The 20,169-nt window shown below is 48.7% G+C and overlaps 1 protein-coding gene across 2 annotated transcripts; it reads left to right on the forward strand.

The window, feature by feature from the left end:
- The first annotated feature begins 997 nt into the window (after positions 1–997).
- Positions 998–19,967, forward strand: LYPD8 (LY6/PLAUR domain containing 8). Of its 2 annotated transcripts, XM_063705166.1 has the most exons (7): positions 998–1,052; positions 1,371–1,518; positions 8,520–8,620; positions 9,007–9,126; positions 11,194–11,358; positions 12,705–12,842; positions 18,793–19,967. In XM_063705166.1, exons 3-7 carry the CDS (start codon positions 8,569–8,571, stop codon positions 19,029–19,031), a joined length of 714 nt encoding a protein of 237 aa, XP_063561236.1. In that variant the 5' UTR covers positions 998–1,052; positions 1,371–1,518; positions 8,520–8,568; the 3' UTR covers positions 19,032–19,967. The 2 variants fall into 2 exon arrangements, with proteins under 2 accessions (XP_063561236.1, XP_030857014.2); XM_031001154.3 differs by lacking the exon at positions 1,371–1,518.
- Positions 19,968–20,169: the final 202 nt, after the last annotated feature.

A 20,169-nucleotide genomic window follows, 5' to 3' on the forward strand; every position in this document is an offset into this window, starting at 1 on the left:
GATGCTTCCTGCCCTCAAACATCGGACTCCAAGTTCTTCGGCTTTTGGACTCTTGGGCCTACACCAGTGGTTTGCCAGGGGCTCTCAGGCCATCAGCCACAGACTGAAGGCTGCACTTTTGAGGTTTTGGGACTCAGACTGGCTTCCTTGGTCTTCAGCTCACAGACAGCCTATTGTGGGACTTCACCCTGTGATCATGTGAGTCAATACTCCTTAATGAACTCCCCTTCATACATATATAAACTCACCTTCTCTAGAGGGACAGGTTCTCTGTCCTCTAGAGAACCTGACTAATACAGAGAGGCCTCAGTTGACCTGACCTGGGCTGTTACCAGTAGCTGCTCAGATCACTTGGCCAGAAAGACTCTCTCACCCAGTGTGCAGAGCACACTGCAGGCAGGGGCTTCACGTCATGGTCCCTCTACCACACTATGAGGCTGCACAGTGAGTTTACACTCATCTTGGCTGGAGGACCCTCAAATCTAACAAGGTTAAGACACTTGCCCGTGGGAACCTGAGGCCCTTTCCTGAGTTGCACAGACCCCACATAGTCTGATTCAGAGCTCTGAGTTCCGACTGTGCCCCGGCTGTGTGCCCATGAGCATATCTCTTATGGCTCTCTTTCTGTGCTTTGGTTTTCTCATTTATAAATGGGCTAATCATGGTGACTGTTAGCAGGTTGTTAGGTGCTTGTCATTAGCAGGTCATGGAATTGACTTAGAAGGCCACAGACAATGCTGGAAGATACCTTACTCCTGTTTACATTTTGCCAAAGGCAGGCCTTGACCAAAGTTGTTCCCAATTCCTAGAGGTCTCAGAGAGGACACGAGCTGCACAGATGCCAGAGGGTTGAGCAGCCTGTAGCCCTATTGGGCAGGGCACAGTCTGAGAGCCAGAAGCCTTAGCCTGTCTGACCCAGAGGTCCCACCCCAGAAGACAGCTGTGCTTTTTGATTTTACAGCCACCTGCTATATAAGGCCTCTCCCACACCAGCCCTAAGCCTCTACCGGGAACCACCTTCTGTAGGACAGTCACCAGGCCAGATCCAGAAGGTGAGAGGACTGCGAGGCCGGGGCCTGAGCCCTGGGAGAAGCTGAAACCACAGGAAGGGCATTCAGGACTAGCTCAGGTCCTTCCCCGGCCAAGTCTAGGACATTCTTGCGGCTCTTGCTCCTTTGGCATTGCCCTAGGCAGTCATATGCTCAGGAGAGGGAAGTCTGGAGTTCAGGGAGGATGTGGGCTGGGGATGTAGTTTTCTTGTTGTTTTGCCATCTGCTACTCTGTGTGTGGTTTGTGTGTAGTGTGTGCGTGTTCTGTGCATCATTCTGTGTCTGACATTCTTCATTCTGTGTGGTTTTGTGTCCTCACAGCCTCTCTAAGCTCCAGCTTTCTCTGTGGAAGATGACAGCAATTATAGCAGGACCCTGCCAGGCTGTTGAAAAGATTCCACAATAAAACTTTGCCAGTGGGAAGTACCTAGTGAAACGGCCTAAAATGCCACTTCTTCTCATGTCCCAGGTGGGGGCCCTGCCTTGAGCCCCAGCTTCGCTGGTCCCTCTTACCCACAGAGGTGGGGAGCATGGCCCTGGGTCCTGCTATGGGGTCACTCCCAGGCTCTGTTTCTCTGCTATGTGCCCCTGGGTCAAGTCCTGACCTCTCTGGGCCTCCATCATTTCTCCCTGAAAATGAGGCTAGTTTCAGGTCTTCACCATAGGCTGAGGTGATCTGTGCACTTGATGTGCTGCTGGGGTCTCCTCATCTCAACTCATCCTGTCCTTTCCCCTCCTCCATCACACTGTAAGGCCTGAGAGGCCCTTTCCCAGAAGGCCAGGGCCCTGAAACTCTTTTCCCACTGAGGAGAAAAGCAAGCAGCTGGGGTTCCAGGGCTGGAGGTGTGCACCCGGGCATGTAGGGGTGCACCAGGCCTGGAGGGGTGAGGGGCTGGCGCACATCTGCTACAAGCTCCAGACCAGATGTGCTTTATTTTCCTCCTTGGATCTCTAAATGGTGGGGTCATTGGCATCATGTATGGGCCTCTTCTCCCAGACCGACTGGTTTCCCTTCCTTTTTACCAATCCCTAATAAGTCAACCAGGGTATCAGGGTAGGCTGTGTGGTGTTTGTGTGTGGTGTGTGTATTGTGTATATGGTGTGTGTGCATGTAATGTTTGTGGCATGTGGTATAAATGGCATGTGGCGGGTGTGTGTGTGTGTGAGGGTGTGTGATGTGTATGTGTCTCTGTGTGTGGAGGCATATGGTGCATGTGTGGTGTGTGTAATGTGTGTGTGTGTGAGGGTGTGTGATGTGTATGTGTCTCTGTGTGTGGAGGCATATGGTGCATGTGTGGTGTGTGTGATGTGTGTGTGATATGGTGTGTGTGTGGTTTGTTTGACGTGTGTGAGGTGTGTGGTGTATTGTGTGTGTGTTTGATGTGTGTGACAGGTGAAGTGTGGCATGTGATGTGTGGTGTGTGGTATGTGGTGTCTGTGATGTGATTTGCGTGTGTGTAGTATGTGTGATGTATTTAGTGCATGGTGTGTTGTGTGTGTGATGTGTGTGACTTGTGATGTGTGGGGTGTGTGTGTAACGTGTGGTGTGTGGTGTGTTGTGTGTGACATTTAATGTGTGTTGTGTGTGTTCGGTGTGTACCTAATGTGTGTGACATGTGATGTGTGGTGTGTGTGAAGTGTGTGTGGTGTGGTGTATGTGTGGTGTGTGTTGTGGTATTTGTGTATGTGGTGTATGTGTGTGGTGTGGGGTGTGCTGTGTGTGGTGTTTGTTACATGTGAAGTGTGGTGTGTGTGGTGTTTGTGACATGTGATGTGTGGTGTGTGGTGTGTGATGTAGTGTATGTGCAGTGTGTGTGTGATGTGTGGAGTGTGTGGTGTGTGTCATGTGATGTGACATGTGATGTTATGTGTTGTGTGTGTTGTGTGTAGTATGTATGACATGTGATGTGTGGTGTGTGTGTGATGCGTGGGGTGTGTGGTGTGTGTGTCATGTGATGTGTGTGTGTGACGTGATGTTATGTGGTGTGTGTGTGGTGTGTGTGGTGTGTATGACATGTGATGTGTGATGTGTATGTGCAGTGTGTGTGATGTGTGTATGTGGTGTGTATGACATATGATGTGTGGTGTGTGTGTGATGTGGTGTGTATGTGTTGTGTGGGGAGTGTGGTGTGTGTGGTGTGATGCATGTGTGTGTGGGGTGTGTGGTGTGTGTGTGATGTGTGTGTGTTGTGTGGGGTGTGTGGTGTGTGTGATGTGTGTGTTGTGTGGGGTGTGTGGTGTGTGTGATGTGTGTGGGGTGTGGGGTGTGGTGTGTGTGGTGTGGTGTGTGTGGTGTGTGGGGTGTGTGGTGTGTGTGTGATGCGGTGTGTGTGTGATGCGATGTGTGTGTGTTGTGTGGGGTGTGTGGTGTGTGTGCTGTGGTGTGTGTATTGTGTGGTGTGTGTGTGATGTGTGTATGTGCTGTGTATGACTTGCGATGTGTGGTGAGTGTGATGTGTGTGTGTGTTGTGTGAGGTGTGTGGTGTGTGTGATGTGGTGTGTGTGTTGTGTGGGGTGTCTGGTGTGTGTGTGATGTGGCATGTGTGTTGTGTGGGGTGTGGTGTGTGTGGTGTGGTGTGTGTGTTGTGTGGGGTGTGTGTTGTGTGTTGTGTTGTGTGTGTTGTGTGGGGGGTGTGTTGTGTGTGTGATGTGTATGTTGTGTGGGGTGCGTGGTGTGTGTGATGTGTTGTGTGTGTGTTGTGTGATGTGTGTGATGTGGTATGTGTGTTGTGGGGTGTGTGGTGTGTTGTGGTGTGTTGTGTGTGGTGTGTGGTGTGTGTGTGATGTGATGTGTATGTGTTGTGTGTGGTGTGTGGTGTGTATGTGATGTGTGTGTGATGTGATGTGTGTGTGTTGTGTGGGGTGTGTGTTGTGTGTGTTGTGTGGGGTGTGTGGTGTGTGTGTGTGTTGTGTGTGTTGTGTGATGTGTGTGATGTGGTGTGTGTGTTGTGTGGGGTGTGTGTTGTGTGTGTGTTGTGTGGGGTGTGTGTTGTGTGTGTGTTGTGTGGGGTGTGTGGTGTGTGTGTGATGTGGTGTGTGTGTTCAGTGGGGAGTGGTGTGTGTGTGTGTTGTGGGGTGTGGTGTGTATGTGGTGTGGTGTGTGTGTTGTATGGGGTGTGTGGTGTGTGTGTTGTGCTGTGTGTGTTGTGCGGGGTGTGTGTTGTGTGTGTGATGTGGTGTATGTTGTGTGGGGTGTGTGGTGTGTGTGATGTGTTGTGTGTGTGTGTGGTGTATGTGTTGTGTGATGTGTGTGATGTGGTGTGTGTGTTGTGTGGGGTGTGTGGTGTGTGTGTGTTGTGTGGGGTGTGTGTTGTGTGTGTGTTGTGGGGTGTGGTGTGTGTGTGTTGTGTGGTGTGTGTTCAGTGGGGAGTGTGGTGTGTGTGTGGTGTGTGTGTGGGTTGTGTGTGTTGTGTGGGGTGTGGTGTGTGTGTGATGTGATGTGTGTGTTGTGTGGGGTGTGTGGTGTGTGTGGTGTGGTGTGTGTGTTGTGTGGGGTGTGGTGTGTGTGTGGTGTGGTGCGTGTTGTGTGGGGTGTGGTGTGTGTGTGATGTGATGTGTGTGTTGTGTGTGGTGTGCAGTATGAGTGTGATGTGGTGTGTTCAGTGGGGAGTGTGGTGTGTGTGTGTGGGGTGTGTGTGTGTGGTGTGGTGTGTGGGGTGTGTGGTGTGTGTGTGTGTGATGTGGTGTGTGTGATGTGGTGTGTTTCTGTGTGTGGGGTGTATGTGTTGTGTGGGGTGTTTGGTGTGTGTGTAATGTGTGTGTGTCATGTGGTGTGTTTGGGGTGTGTGTGATGTGGTATGTGTTGTGTGTGGTGTGTGGTTTGTGTTTAATGTGTGTGTGTTGTGTGGAGTGTGTGGTGTCTGTGTGGTGTGGTGTGTATGTGTTGTGTGTGGTGTGTGGTGCGTGTTTAATGTGTGTTGTGTGGAGTGTGTGGTGTCTGTGGTGTGGTATGTGTTGTGTGGGGTGTGTGGTGTGTGTGATGTGTGTGTGTTGTGTGGGGAGTGTGGTGTGTGTGTGTGTGGGGTGTGGTGTGTGTGTGGTGTGGTGTGTGTGTGTTGTGTGGGGTGTGATGTGTGTGTGTTGTGTGGAGTGTGTGGTGTGTGTGGTGTGTGTTGTGTGGGATGTGGTGTGTGTGATGTGATGTGTGTGTGTTGTGTGTGGTGTGTGGTATGTGTGTGATGCGGTGTGTGTTCAGTGGGGAGTGTGGTGTGTGTGTGGGGTGTGGTGTGTGTGGTGTGGTGTGTGTGTTGTGTGTGTGTTGTGTGGTGTGGTGTGTGTGTTTGGGGTGTGTGGTGTGTGTGGGGTGTGTGGTGTGTGTGTGATGTGGTGTGTGTGTTCAGTGGGGAGTGTGGTGTGTGTGTGATGTGTGTGTTCAGTGGGGAGTGTGGTGTGGTGTGTGTGGTGTGGTGTGTGTCTTGTGTGGGGTGTGGTGTGTGTGTGGTGTGGTGTGTGTTGCGTGGGGGGTGTTTGTGATGTGGTGTGTATGTGTTGTGTGGGGTGTTTGATGTGCGTGTGATGTGTGTGTGATGTGGTGTATGTGTGTTGTGTGGGGTGTGTGGTGTGTGTGTAATGTGTGTGTGTTGTGTGTAGTGTGTGGTGTCTGTGTGGTGTGGTGTGTGTGTGTTGTGTGGGTGTGTGGTGTGTGTGATGTGTGTGTGTTGTGTGGGGTTTGTGGTGTGTGTGTGGTGTGGTGTGTGTGTGTGGGGTGTGGTGTGTGTGTGGTGTGGTGTGTGTGTGGGGTGTGGTGTGTGTGTGATGTGATGTGTGTGTGTTCTGTGGGGTGTGTGGTGTGTGTGGTGTGGTGTGTGTGTTGTGTGGGGTGTGGTGTGTGTGTGGTGTGGTGTGTGTTGTGTGGGGTGTGGTGTGTGTGTGATGTGATGTGTGTGTTGTGTGTGGTGTGTGGTATGTGTGTGATGTGTGTGTGTTCAGTGGGGAGTGTGGTGTGTGTGTGGGGTGTGGTGTGTGTGTGGTGTGGTGTGTGTGTTGTGTGTGTGTTGTGGGGTGTGGTGTGTGTGTGTTGTGTGGTGTGTGTTCAGTGGGGAGTGTGGTGTGTGGTGTGGTGTGTGTGTTGTGTGTGTGTTGTGGGGTGTGGTGTGTGTGTGTTGTGTGGTGTGTGTTGTGTGGGGTGTGTGGTGTGTGTGGGGTGTTTGGTGTGTGTGTGATGTGGTGTGTGTGTTCAGTGGGGAGTGTTGTGTGTGTGTGTTGAGTGTGGTGTGTGTGTGGTGTGGTGTGTGTGTTCAGTGGGGAGTGTTGTGTGTGTGTTGGGTGTGGTGTGTGTGGGGTGTGGTGTGTGTGTGTGGGGTGTGGTGTGTGTGTGATGTGATGTGTGTGTGTTCTGTGGGGTGTGTGGTGTGTGTGGTGTGGTGTGTGTGTTGTGTGGGGTGTGGTGTGTGTGTGGTGTGGTGTGTGTTGTGTGGGGTGTGGTGTGTGTGTGATGTGATGTGTGTGTTGTGTGTGGTGTGTGGTATGTGTGTGATGTGTGTGTGTTCAGTGGGGAGTGTGGTGTGTGTGTGGGGTGTGGTGTGTGTGTGGTGTGGTGTGTGTGTTGTGTGTGTGTTGTGGGGTGTGGTGTGTGTGTGTTGTGTGGTGTGTGTTCAGTGGGGAGTGTGGTGTGTGTGTGGGGTGTGGTGTGTGTGTGGTGTGGTGTGTGTGTTGTGTGTGTGTTGTGGGGTGTGGTGTGTGTGTGTTGTGTGGTGTGTGTTGTGTGGGGTGTGTGGTGTGTGTGGGGTGTTTGGTGTGTGTGTGATGTGGTGTGTGTGTTCAGTGGGGAGTGTTGTGTGTGTGTGTTGAGTGTGGTGTGTGTGTGGTGTGGTGTGTGTGTTCAGTGGGGAGTGTTGTGTGTGTGTTGGGTGTGGTGTGTGTGTGGTGTGTGTGTGTTGTGTGTTGTGTGTTGTGTGGGATGTGTGGTGTATGTGTGATGTGTGTGGGGTGTGTGTGGTGTGTGGTGTGTGTGATGTGTGGGGTGTGTGGTGTGTGATGTGTGTGGGGTGTGTGGTGTGTGTGTGATATGTGTGTTCATGATGTGGTGTGTTTGTGTTTGTGTGGTGTGGTGTGTGTGGCGGGTGTTTGGTGTGTGTGTGGGGTGATGTGCATGTGTGTGGTGAGGTGGGAGTAGGGGCTTCCAGATGAAGGCGATTCTGTTTCATAAGTAGCAGCTATTGTGGTGCAACTAGGCTTTGGAGCTGGAAGGACCTGGAATAGAGCACTGGCTTTGGCCTTAGAAGCAGAGCGAGCTTGGGTTACTTCGTCGTCCCTCTGTGCTGCAGTTTTCTCACCTGCAGAGTGGGGCTAATAGCCTCTGCCGTACAGTACTGTCCATTGGGACTCTCCGCAATGATGGAAGTGTTCTGTGCCTGCGTTGGCCAATACAGCAGCCAACAGCCACATGTGGCTCCTGAGCATTGGGAATGTAGCCAGTGCTACTGAGAAACAGAATGTTTCATTTTATCTACCCTCGAAGAATCATAAATAACTATGGGTGCCTCACAGCGACCGTGTATAGGGTAAATGAGATAATGATTAAGAAGGGCTCAGGCCAGAGCCACACACCTGCTCTCTGCTGCTTTGATACACAAGCAAGTTGGAATTCTGGAAGTTCTAATTTGAATTCTAATGAATATAACCAAACCTTAGCAATCCTCAAAGCCCTAACTCAGAGAATCTGCAGGCAGGGAATGCAACGTGCAGAGAGATTGGTGACACACTATTTGGAAGTGCATGGGGGACTCTGATTTAGTGCTGCAGGTTGAGTGTGCCCAGGCTGAGGACTGTGGGAATAGTGGAAGGCAGTGTGGGCTGGCAGTTAGGGACACAGACGAAACTCCAGTTCTGATACCTCCCAGAAGTAAGACCTTGACTTTGAGTGCATTACCCAATCGTGCTAAGGCTTGATTTTTCTTAGGATGCTAATAATAATACCTGCCTGCTACAGTAGATGAATTACACAAATTAATACCTGTAAAGTGTTTGGAATGGAGTAAGTGCTCAATAGCTGTCTGCCTATTGCGGTGGTGGTGGCAGCAAGAGAACCCTTAAGTGTAAAATATGGATGCAGTGAGAGACTGGCTGCAGGAGGGACATTGTGCTCTGGGGGAGGGGAGGGGCACAGACCCCAGCCCAGCTCTTTCTTCTTGGACCCCATCCCAGCTCTTTCTTCTTGGACCCCATCCCAAAAGTGAAACTAAAAATTAATCTGCCTGCACATTTTGCAACTGAATTGGCTCCACGGGAAATAGCCCCTGGCTGTGTTTCATATCTGCGTGTAGATGCTCCTGCAGGCTGAGATTAAGAAAACTTGGCCCTCTGTTTGCAGCAGGGTGGAATCAGCTTTGTGCTCCCAGCTCAGGATTTTGATTCTTTCTGTCACAAGGATGGACTGAGTACTGGGCTTGTTACAGTGCGATTAAAAGCCCCAGGGGATGAGAGGCAGCCCTCCAAGGCCCCGGGGCTGCCTTCTTTGTGTCTTTTCAGGCTTGAGGCCCTGTGGTCCCCATCCTTGGGAGAAGTCAGCTCCAGCACCATGAAGCGCATCCTCGTTGCTGGTATCACTGCAGTGCTTGTTGCAGCTGTAGGTAAGAGAACTCATGTGGCCCCTTTTCAGAATGGAGACCCCCTTTTCCACCTCACCAGTGTCTTCTTGCTCTCAAATCCCCGAGGGCCTCACATGTTAAATTATGGTCAGGGATGACCATGAGACCTGTCCGTGCAGCCTGCTTTCAAGGGGCCACTCTGTATTGTTGTTGAAGGTTGGATCTTTCTACTGGGGAATAGTGAGCAGTGGGAGAAACTAATTAGGGTGGCTCATCTTATAGCATCAATTTCAGGTATCCCCAGAGGGCAGGGATGCCATCCCGTCTGTCTTTTACTGCAAGGTGGGAGCAGCGCTTTTCCTAGAGTAGAGTATGCTCTATAAATGTCTACTGAATGTTGACTGGTGTTGGACGTCTTGTCTCCTCAGAATCTCTGAGCTGCGTGCAGTGTAATTCATGGGAAAAATCCTGTGTCAACAGCATTGCCTCTGAATGTCCCTCACATGCCAACACCAGTTGTATCAACTCCTCAGCCAGCTCCTCTCTAGGTGAGCCTGGGTGTGTGTGTCCTTCCTGCCTCTGGGGCTTGCACCGGGAGGGAGCTGGAGAGGACATCCAGGCAGGAAAGAAAAGCAGAGAAGGGGTTGTGCTGTCCAAGGAGAGAGGAAGCCACAAAGGTGACTCCCAGGAGAAACAACGCTTGGCTGAGACAAGCAGCAGCCAGACAAGATCACAGGGTCGAAGCAGACAGGAGCCCCTCGTGGTGTTTTGGACACTGATGCCCGTGACCTCAAAGCTTCATTCGAGACGCATGTCAGTGGATGTGAGAAGCAAGGACGGCTCTTAGTTAAATTACCAGGAGGATTTGCTCTGGATGCTTTCATTTCTCTCATGGTTCCTCCTCTTCCGGATCAAACATACTTTCCTTCATTCAAGGCCTCCCCACAGGGCGTTTTGAGTAACCACTATTGTAACCTCTTTCTCAGAGCACTTAGATTTCTTCTTAACTTTTTTGTAATAGACACGTTCAAACATACTTCATGTATGTTTAAAGTAGGAAAGAGAGTATAATGAACTGCCATGTAACCACTACCCTGTGTCAGCAGTTATTAACATTTTGCTATTTTTTCGCTATAGTTTTTTTTTACTACAGTATTTTTGGCTATGGTATTTTAAATTAAACATTATATAAATATACATGTACACACATATATGTGTATGTGTGTACCTGTCATCGGTCATTTTCTCCATAAATACTTCACTATGTATCTCTGATCATAATTGTTTTTTACATAACTATCATATTGCTATGGTTTGAATATTCCCTCCACAACCAATGTTGAAACTTAATGGCCACCGTGATGGTATTAAGAGGTGGGACCATTCAGAAGTGATTAGGCCGTGAGGACTCCGCGCTTGTGAATGCATTGATGTCATGAATGTGGACGTGGGTTCCTGATAAAAGGGAGTCTGGGCCCCTCTTTCCCTCACTTGCTCTCACCCTCTCTTGCCCTTCTGCAGTGGGATGATGCAGAAGAAAATCTTCACCAGAGGCTGGCACTTTGATGTTGTACTTTGCAGATTCTAGTACTGTAAATAATAAATTTATTCTCTTTATAGATTATCCAATCCATGGTATTCTGGTATAGCAACACAAAATGAACTAAGGCACATACTGTTATCATACCTGAGAAAATTAACTGTAATTCTTTAATTTCTTCTAATATCCAGGCCATCTTAAACATTTCTTAATTGTTTCAAAGATGTCATGATGTGGTCTATGTGCGGAATTAGGATCCCAGCCAAATCCCCCATTTTGCTGTTAGGTCTGTTAAGCCTAACTTGTTTTATAACAGCTTCCATCATTTTTTGTTCAATCCTATTGGTTTGTTAGAGAAATAGGTCATTTGCCCTGTAGCTGTCCCATATTCTAGCTGTGGTTGATTGCTTCCTGCTGGTATCATATAACTTGCTCTCCTGTTCTCAGTATTTCTTGTATAGGTAATCAGGGCTGACTAGCAATGCCTTCTTCAATGATGGAAGTATCTGTATTAACACTGTGCCATACTGTAGTCACATATGTCTACTGAGCACTTGATATATGGCTACTATGGCTGAGGAGCTTAATTTTAAATTTGATTTTATTTTAATTAATAAAATTTAAATTTAAATAGGCACAAATAGCTAGTGGCTACCATATTAGATAGCTCTGGCTAGAAGCTTGACTGGATTCAGGTTCAATTTTTAGGCAGGAACTGTGGATGTCATATTGCACATAAGGCTCGTCATGTCTGTTTGATCATTTTTACAGCTCTTAAGACTTATTGAAGGCTTCAGGGACTGTCCACTTGGACCAACCGTTTTCAGGCCCCCAATCAGACTTTTGCCAGGAGTTTAACCTGCACCACTGATAGCCTCCTGCTCAAAGGAGGGGTTACCCGATGGGAAGAATTATTATTATTTTTTCTGGAAAACCCTCTCCAGTGTCTTCAAAACTGCATTATACTGAGGTTGCATTTTCTGCCTTTGCCTGAAACAGTTGCTATTCTGGGTCTCCACCCTCCCCACACCTCCTCCTTACCAGGGGCTGATAGTCTGTGTTTGTCTTTGTGTAGAGACACCAGTCAGATTATACCAGAATATGTTCTGCTCAGCGGAGAACTGCAGTGAGGAGACACACATTACAGCCTTCACTGTCCATGTGTCTGCTGAAGAACACTTTCATTTTGTAAGCCAGTGCTGCCAAGGAAAGGAATGCAGCAACACCAGCGATGCCCTGGGTGGGTGCTGGCCGTGTGGGGGATGCCCTGGGTGGGTGCTGGCTGTGCGGGCAATGCCCTGGGTGGGTTGTGGCCATGTGGACAGGCTTCCTGTGTCCTCCCAGCCCTGGCTCTTCCTTTTTCACCCATTCTCCTTTCCCTTGGGTGGACATCTCAAGTCCAGACACTTCCGTGTCTATCCGGATGGCATTAACATCTGACTTACAGCAATTACACAGGAAACAAATGGGGCAAACCCGCACTTCCGCCATGCCTCCCCTCTTTCTTAGTGAAGACAGACATTGCAAGTTGTGCAAGAGGGACATTAGTTCCCGTCAGTAGTTCTCAAATTTTGTGATCTCAGGCCCTCTGTTAAGACTCTATGTCTTAAAAATTATTGAGGACCCCAAAGAACTTTCGTTTATGTGGACTCCATCTATCAATATGTACTGTCTTAGAAATTAAAGGTAATAAAATTTAGAAATTGTAACTAGTTTGCCAAAACAACAAAAACCCATTACACATCAACGGTAATATAACTATATTCTCCAAAAGAAACATATACAACGGGAAGGGTGGCATTGTTATTATACCTTTTGGAAATTCTTTAGTTTCTGACTTAATAGAAGACAGCTGGATTCTCATATTTACTTGTGCATTTAGTCTGTTACAGTCTCACACATCATGGAGCCTCTGGGAAACTCCACTTTACATTCACAAGAGAAAGAGAGTGAAATAAGTAAATAATATTTTAGTATTATCATGAGTATGGTTTGAACCTTGTAGTACTCCCTGTAAGAGTCTCAGGGACTCAAGGCTTCCTGCACCACAATTTGAGTCCTGCTGATCTAGACCAAAGCTCTCTTTTTGAAAAACAGAAAATGTGGCTGAAAAGGCAAAGTTTATTGGCCATCGTCATAAAGCACAGTTAATTAAGAGCAGAGCTGGTCTCATTGTAAATTTTTTTCTTCTAGTCATAATGTTAAATAATGGCCTGTGTTCATTTGTTCAGAGCAGGATTTAGTAACACTCACCCACCTGTTGGCAAATGTTCAGGATGGCTAGCTAATGTTCATGTTGACTATAGTTTGGTTTTAGCTCAAAATCTTACCTTTCTCAGTCTATACCCAAACACACTGATGGGCCACGGTTCTTAAAGGCTAGATAGTCTGTTAGAGCAGATCTGTGGAGCTGTGTGTAGTAAATATTTTGAGGAGACATGGTGTTTTCAAGGCTAGATCTGAGATTCCCAAGGATGTAATTGCTCCGTTCTCCGATCTCTTTGGTGCTTTCTTTGCTTGCCTATCCCCTTCCTCCCATGTTGTGTATGATAACACTGTCCTGAGTAATGACTCTGACTCTTCCAGACCCTCCCCTGAAGAACGTGTCCAGCAATGCAGAGTGCCCTGCTTGTTATGAATCTAATGGAACTTCCTGTCGTGGGAAGCCCTGGAAATGCTATGAAGAAGAACAGTGTGTCTTTCTAGTTGCAGAACTTAAGAATGGTAAGTCTTGGACTTCTAATTCCTCTATGGGACTTGAGCTGGAAACATGTCAAGTCTTGGTTCATAAATTCTGGGTTAACACAGAAGGACCAGGGGAGTCGTGGGACAAGGGGGATAAGGGCCATAATGTCTTTAAATACAGTGGCTGCTCATGTAGCCTTGAGCTCACTGCTATTGCTGCCTTCTTAGAGCAGAGCTGTTTCTCCTGGGCTACCCTTCCCTTGAACTCTATTCTCCTGTGGCTTGTAATCCAGTCACATTTGTCTAAGCACATCACACCCCTCCTGACATTCACTTCTTTACCAGGTTGCATCATTCTATAGGTGAGGGTAGGTGCAACTTTTATTTCCTTTTATATCTACACTTTTATTCTCTAGTTGTCACTAAGAGGTGTTGGCTTTTGGTAGCTTGGATCACCTGGGAGAAAGAGTCAAACTGGGCCTTAAATCCAACCAATTGTGCTTTTCTACAAAAGCAGTTTGATACTAACTATCGTAAAATACACATTTGATACTACCCATTGTAAAATACACATTTGACACTAACCATTGTAAAATACACATTTGACACTACCCATTGTGAAATACACATTTGACGCTACCCATTGTGAGATCCACATTTGACGCTACCCATTGTGAGATCCACATTTGACGCTACCCATTGTGAGATCCACATTTGACGCTACCCATTGTGAGATCCACATTTGACGCTACCCATTGTGAGATCCACATTTGACGCTACCCATTGTGAGATCCACATTTGACGCTACCCATTGTGAGATCCACATTTGACGCTACCCATTGTGAGATCCACATTTGACGCTACCCATTGTGAGATCCACATTTGACGCTACCCATTGTGAGATCCACATTTGACGCTACCCATTGTGAGATCCACATTTGACGCTACCCATTGTGAGATCCACATTTGACGCTACCCATTGTGAGATCCACATTTGACGCTACCCATTGTGAGATCCACATTTGACGCTACCCATTGTGAGATCCACATTTGACGCTACCCATTGTGAGATCCACATTTGACGCTACCCATTGTGAGATCCACATTTGACGCTACCCATTGTGAGATCCACATTTGACGCTACCCATTGTGAGATCCACATTTGACGCTACCCATTGTGAGATCCACATTTGACGCTACCCATTGTGAGATCCACATTTGACGCTACCCATTGTGAGATCCACATTTGACGCTACCCATTGTGAGATCCACATTTGACGCTACCCATTGTGACATACACATTTGACGCTACCCATTGTGAGATCCACATTTGACGCTACCCATTGTGAGATCCACATTTGGCGCTACCCATTGTGAGATCCACATTTGACGCTACTCATTGTGAGATACACATTTGACGCTACCCATTGTGAGATACACATTTGATACTAACCATTGTAAAATACACATTTCTAACATTTGCCCAAATAGTTAAAGGTTAATACATTTATTAGTTAAGGTAAGTTAATTGCTGTTAACAATACCAGTGATGCCCTGGGTGGGTGCTGGCCATGCAGGCAGGCTTCCTGTGTCCTCCCAGCCCTGGTTCTTCCTTTTTCACCTGTTCTCCTTTCCCTTGGGTGGACGTCTCAAGCCCAGGCACTTCAGTGAGTATCTGGATGGCATTAACATGTGACTTTCAGCAATTACACAGGAAACAAATGGGGCAAACCAGCACTTCACTATGCCTCCCTTCTTTCTTAGTGATTCAGATTGTGTGAGAGGGACATTAGTGGCCATCAGTAGTTCTCAAACCTTGTGATCTCAGGCCCTCTGTTAAGACTCTATGTCTTAAAAATTATTGAGGACCCCAAAGAACTTTTGTTTATGTGGACTCCATCTATCAGTATACACTGTCTTAGAAATTAAAGCTAAGAAGATTTAGAAACCTTAACTAGTTAAAAAGTTAAAGAACAACCTCCAAAGCCTATGGCTCAATACAATAGATGTTTATTCCTTGCTGGAGCAGTTCATTGCAGAGTCCAGGCCATGAGCTCCTTCTGTCTTGTAGCTCTGGCCCCCACTCACCAGGTCTTGGCAGCTCTGTGCTGTATCCTTTGCATCTTGCCAGCAGTAGGAAAGAGAGGTAGTGGAGGAAGGCAGGTGAGTTTCTATGGGTTGGGCCTGGATGTGAATGCATCACTTCCTCCCACATTCCACTGGCTAGGACCCAGTAAGACAGTCATCTTGGCTGTAAGGGAGGCTGAGATAGTCAGGTAGTATGACCCCGAAGGAAAGAAAGAGGCATGAAGCTAAAATGAACAACAAGCCAGTCTCTGCCAAAATATGGCTCAAAATCATAAGAGTTTAAGAGCACTAGTATCCAGGTACAGTTTGATTTTAATATTTGTTAAGTGTCAATTATAGCATCATGAATCAGTGTTTAACTGTAATCATGGATTTTTCAGCGGCGTCAAGCACCATGCTTATCCTGAACCTCTTATTTTGGTTGTTTTTTTGTTTTTTTGAGATGGAGTCTTGCTCTGCCGCCCAGGCTGGAGTGCAGTGGTGCAATCTCAGCTCACTGCAACCTCTGTCTCCTGGGTTCAAGCGATTCTCCTGCCTCAGCTTCCTGGGTAGCTGGGATTATAGACATGTGCCACCACACATGGCTACTTTTTGTATTTGTAGTACAGATGGGGTTTTGCCATGTTGGCCAGGCTGATCTCAAACACCTGAACTCAAGTGATCCACCCGCCTCGGTCTCCGAAGGTGCTGGGATTACAGGTGTGAGCCACAGCACCCAGACCTGAACCTCTTTGTACTGTTTTTTTTAAAATACTCTTTTATTTTCAGAGTAGTTTTAGATTCACAGCAAAATTGGGCAGAAGTGATAGAAATTTCCCATCTACCTGACATGCATAACGTCCCCCGCTGCCAACATCCCCACCAGAGCATAATCGCCCCGGCTGCCAACATCCCCACCAGAGCATAACCGCCCCGGCTGCCAACATCCCCACCAGAGCATAACCGCCCCGGCTGCCAACATCCCCACCAGAGCATAACCGCCCCGGCTGCCAACATCCCCACCAGAGCATAACCTCCCCGGCTGCCAACATCCCCACCAGAGCGTAACCTCCCCGGCTGCCAACATCCCCACCAGAGCATAATCTCCCCGGCTGCCAACATCCCCACCAGAGCATAACCGCCCCGGCTGCCAACATCCCCACCAGAGCATAACCTCCCCGGCTGCCAACATCCCCACCAGAGCGTAACCTCCCCGGCTGCCAACATCCCCACCAGAGCGTAACCTCCCCGGCTGCCAACATCCCCACCAGAGTGTAACCTCCCCGGCCGCCAACATCCCCAAAAGAGCGTAATCTCCCTGACTGCCAACATCCCCACCAGAGCGTAATCTCCCCCGGCTGCCAACATCCCCACCAGAGCATAATCTCCCCGACTGCCAACATCCCCACCAAAGCATAATCGCCCCGGCTGCCAACATCCCCACCAGAGCGTAACCTCCCCGGCTGCCAACATCCCCACCAGAGCGTAACCTCCCCGGCTGCCAACATCCCCACCAGAGCGTAACCTCCCCGGCTGCCAACATCCCCACCAGAGCGTAATCTCCCCGACTGCCAACATCCCCACCAGAGTGTAACCTCCCCCGCTGCCAACATCCCCACCAGAGCGTAATCTCCCCCGGCTGCCAACATCCCCACCAGAGCATAAACTCCCCCGACTGCCAACATCCCCACCACAGTGTAATCTCCCCCGCTGCCAACATCCCCACCAGAGCGTAATCTCCCCCGACTGCCAACATCCCCACCAGAGCATAATCTCCCCGCTGCCAACATCCCCACCAGAGAGGTACATTTTTTCTAAGCAGTGAGGCTACATTGATACAGCCTCACCCAAAGTTGATAGCTTACATTAAGGTTCCCCCTTGGTGTTGTATATTCCATGAGTTTGGACAAATGTAGAATGATATACATCCACCATTGTAGTAGTACCATATAGAGTATTTCCACTGCCTTAAAATTCCTCTATGCTCTACCTACGCATCCCTCCCTCCCCTCTAAGCTCTGACAACCACTGATCTTTGTTATTGCCTCCAGAGTTTTGCCTTTTCCACACTATCCTATAGTTGAAATCATACAGTATGTAGCCTTTTCAAAACAGCTTCTTTCCTTAGTAATATCCATTTAAAGCTCCTTTCACTTTTAAAATTTCTGGGATGTCTAAGCTGCTATGATTTTTAATTCTAAAACTGTGTCCTAGGGCAACATGACATCAGAAAGATTTTTCTCTCTCTGCTTATCTTGTCCCCAGCTCTGATAAAAGGGATCGATTTTCCTCTTTCTCATAGGACTTGACTTAAGCTGAAAGCCAGACAGATTAAAGCTATCATAAATGTAGGGGTATTTTTGTTTCTTTTTGTTCAAGATCACTTTTTTTAATACAGTAGAAATGTTCCACGAAACACACCTCCTTAACTCACTCTGAGTCTTCAGCCCTGGCCAGGTGCGGTGGCTCACGCCTGTAATCCCAGCTCTTTGAGGGGCCAAGACAGGCTGATGACTTGAGGTCAGGAGTTCAAGATCAGCCTGGCCAACATGGTGAAACCCCGTCTCTACTAGAAATACAGAAATTAGCCAGATGTGGTGGCACGCGCCTGTAGTCCGTACTACTCAGGAGGCTGAGGCAGGAGAATCACTTGAACCTGGAGGACGGAGACTTCAATGAGCCAAGATTGCACCACTGCACTCCAGCCTGGACGACAGAGTGAAACTCCACCTCAAAACAAAACAAAAAAACTTCAGCACTGATGCTTGCTATAAAACAGCATTTGGAGGTTTCTAACTCCTTTTCCAAACAAGTTTAGAATCAGCCTTTGTTGTTGTTGCTGTTCAAGACAGGGTCTCGCTCTGTCGCCCAGGCCGGAATGCAGGGGTGCGATTACTAACTCACCGCTGCCTCGAACTCCTGGCTCAAGCCGATCTCCCATCTCAGCCTCCAAGTAGTGGGACTACAGGTATGTGCCACCACCCCTGGATAACTTAATTTTTTGTAGAGACAATGTTTCCCAGTCTGGTCTCAAACTCCTGGCCTCAAGCAATCCTCTCACCTCAGCCTCCCAAAGTACCATGATTACAGGCGTGAGACATCATGCCTGGTCCTAGAGCCGGCCTTGAACTCAAATTGCGGCCCTGCCTCTGACAAGTGGTGAGTGGAGTCACTTCACCTCCGTGAGTCCCTTGGCCTCTGTGAGGTGCCTGTCTCCAGGGATGTTTGAATTGCAGCTGACAGAGCAATTGGGGCTCACAGTAAGTGCTCAATAACAGGTAGCTGCTATCGTAACTACGTCTTCTGTCCAAATGCCCTAGGCCTTTTTCTAGTACATGAATCTCAAAACACGATTAAACATAGCAGAACCCCAATTTATGGCAGAGACATGCCGTGGTCTCTTATATGCCTCCTGGTGGCCCTTCCTTCTTCTCAGGGAAAACTCAGGCAGGGAGGACTCAGGTCCAGAGAGGAGTGAGGATGGAAAGCAAAGCCTGGAAGGGGACAGGGAAGTCCAAGGTGCTGGCCCCTTCCTGAACTGAGAAAAGAGAACTGCCTTTTGAATCTGTTCCTGGTTTCCTCACCTTCCAGCTACACAGGAACACGGGAGATGTGAGTCCCAGGTCCAGCTCTGACCTTCACTGTTTAGCCTGGGCTTGCCACTCACCTCCAGGAGTCTGCTTCCTCCAGGGTCAGGTGGCGGTGGGAGTCTAGGCCTCTGACCTCCAGGGTCTCTCTACCATTACCATGTGGTGGTGTTGACTCTGAACACGCAGGCTCCTTCTTCCTGACTGGGCTTCAGGAGCACACCAGCTCTTGCCGGTCACCGGGCCACCGTGCTGCAGGTGAAGAACTAAGAGCAGGTGTGGGTGGAAGGACGAAGGACTGAGTGGCATCCCTCCTGTCTCCTTTGCATTCACAGACATTGAGTCTAAGAGTCTCGTGCTGAAAGGCTGTTCCAACGTCAGTAATGCCACCTGTCAGTTCCTGTCTGGTGAAAACAAGACTCTTGGAGGAGTCATGTTTCGAAAGTTTGAGTGTGCAAATGTAAACAGCTTAACCCCCACGTCTGCACCGACCACTTCCCACAACGTGGGCTCCAAAGCTTCCCTCTACCTCTTGGCCCTTGCCAGCCTCCTTCTGCTGGGACTGCTGCCCTGAGGTCCTGGGGCTGCACTTTGCCCAGCACCCCATTTCTGCTTCTCTGAGGTCCAGAGCACCCCTGCGGTGCTGACACCCTCTTTCCCTGCTCTGCCCCGTTTAACTGCCCAGTAAGTGGGAGTCACAGGTCTCCAGGTAATGCCGACAGCTGCCTTGTTCTCCACTATTAAAGCGCTGGTTCATTCACTGCCCAAATCTGTCCTGATGCATTCTGGGCTGGGCTTCATTTGAGCTGCTATCCAGCATCACCTCCCACTTCTGGGCTGCAGGTGGGGTCCTTGCTTTTGAAACCTGTGCACGTTTGTTTCTGGGATCTGAGGACATCCCTGCTCATCTTGCTTCTAGGAAGCTGACCCCTTGACCTTGCAGCCCTGCACCTCTGGGGACGGACATGCCACCGTCAACACTGTCACACACAAGGAGCTCCCCCGCCTACTTTATAAGGCCTGTGTTGACCCCTGTACCAACACATAAGCTCCTTCAGTATTGGCCAATATATGGCTCTTCAACAGTTGTCCTGATTGTGGTCAGAAGTCCACAGCGAGTGAAGAAAACAGCATCATCTCAGGGTCCTATCACGATGGGGGCCCAAAGAGGGTTGGAGGGGCTGCTGAAGACCAGCATGCTCCTACTGTCTAGCCTTTCCAGGCAGGGACATGAGTAAGTCACTGGGCAACCTGCAATGCCAGGCTCCATTCCCGGCTGAGGAAGTTTTCTGCAGCCTTGTGCAGAATGGAATGTGGCTACAGAGCACCAGTCCAGCCCCTCAGAGAGCTTATAATCAAACACAGAGTAAATAACTCTGTATCAAATGCCAAGGGAGCAAGAAAACCATTCAATAGAATATGCCCAGAGGTCCAGGTCTAGTAAATAAGGAGGGCCTTGAGCTGAACTTGGAAAAATGGGGTTTGCTGTAATAAATACTTTTTTGTAAACTGATGTGGGTCAACATTAGCCAGGATTGCTGGCAATGCACCGTGGACAAAGCCACCATAAAGGTCCTCTGATGGCAACTCGTCACCACATCTGCTCTTACCTATTTCAGCTTGTTATTTTGAAGTGGAATTTTAGACTTACTGAAAAGTTGCACAAATGAGTACACAGAGTTCCACTGTCTCCTTCATGCAGCTTCTCCTCA

This window comes from Gorilla gorilla, chromosome 1, assembly GCF_029281585.2.
Source record: "Gorilla gorilla gorilla isolate KB3781 chromosome 1, NHGRI_mGorGor1-v2.1_pri, whole genome shotgun sequence".
NCBI lineage: Eukaryota > Metazoa > Chordata > Mammalia > Primates > Hominidae > Gorilla > Gorilla gorilla.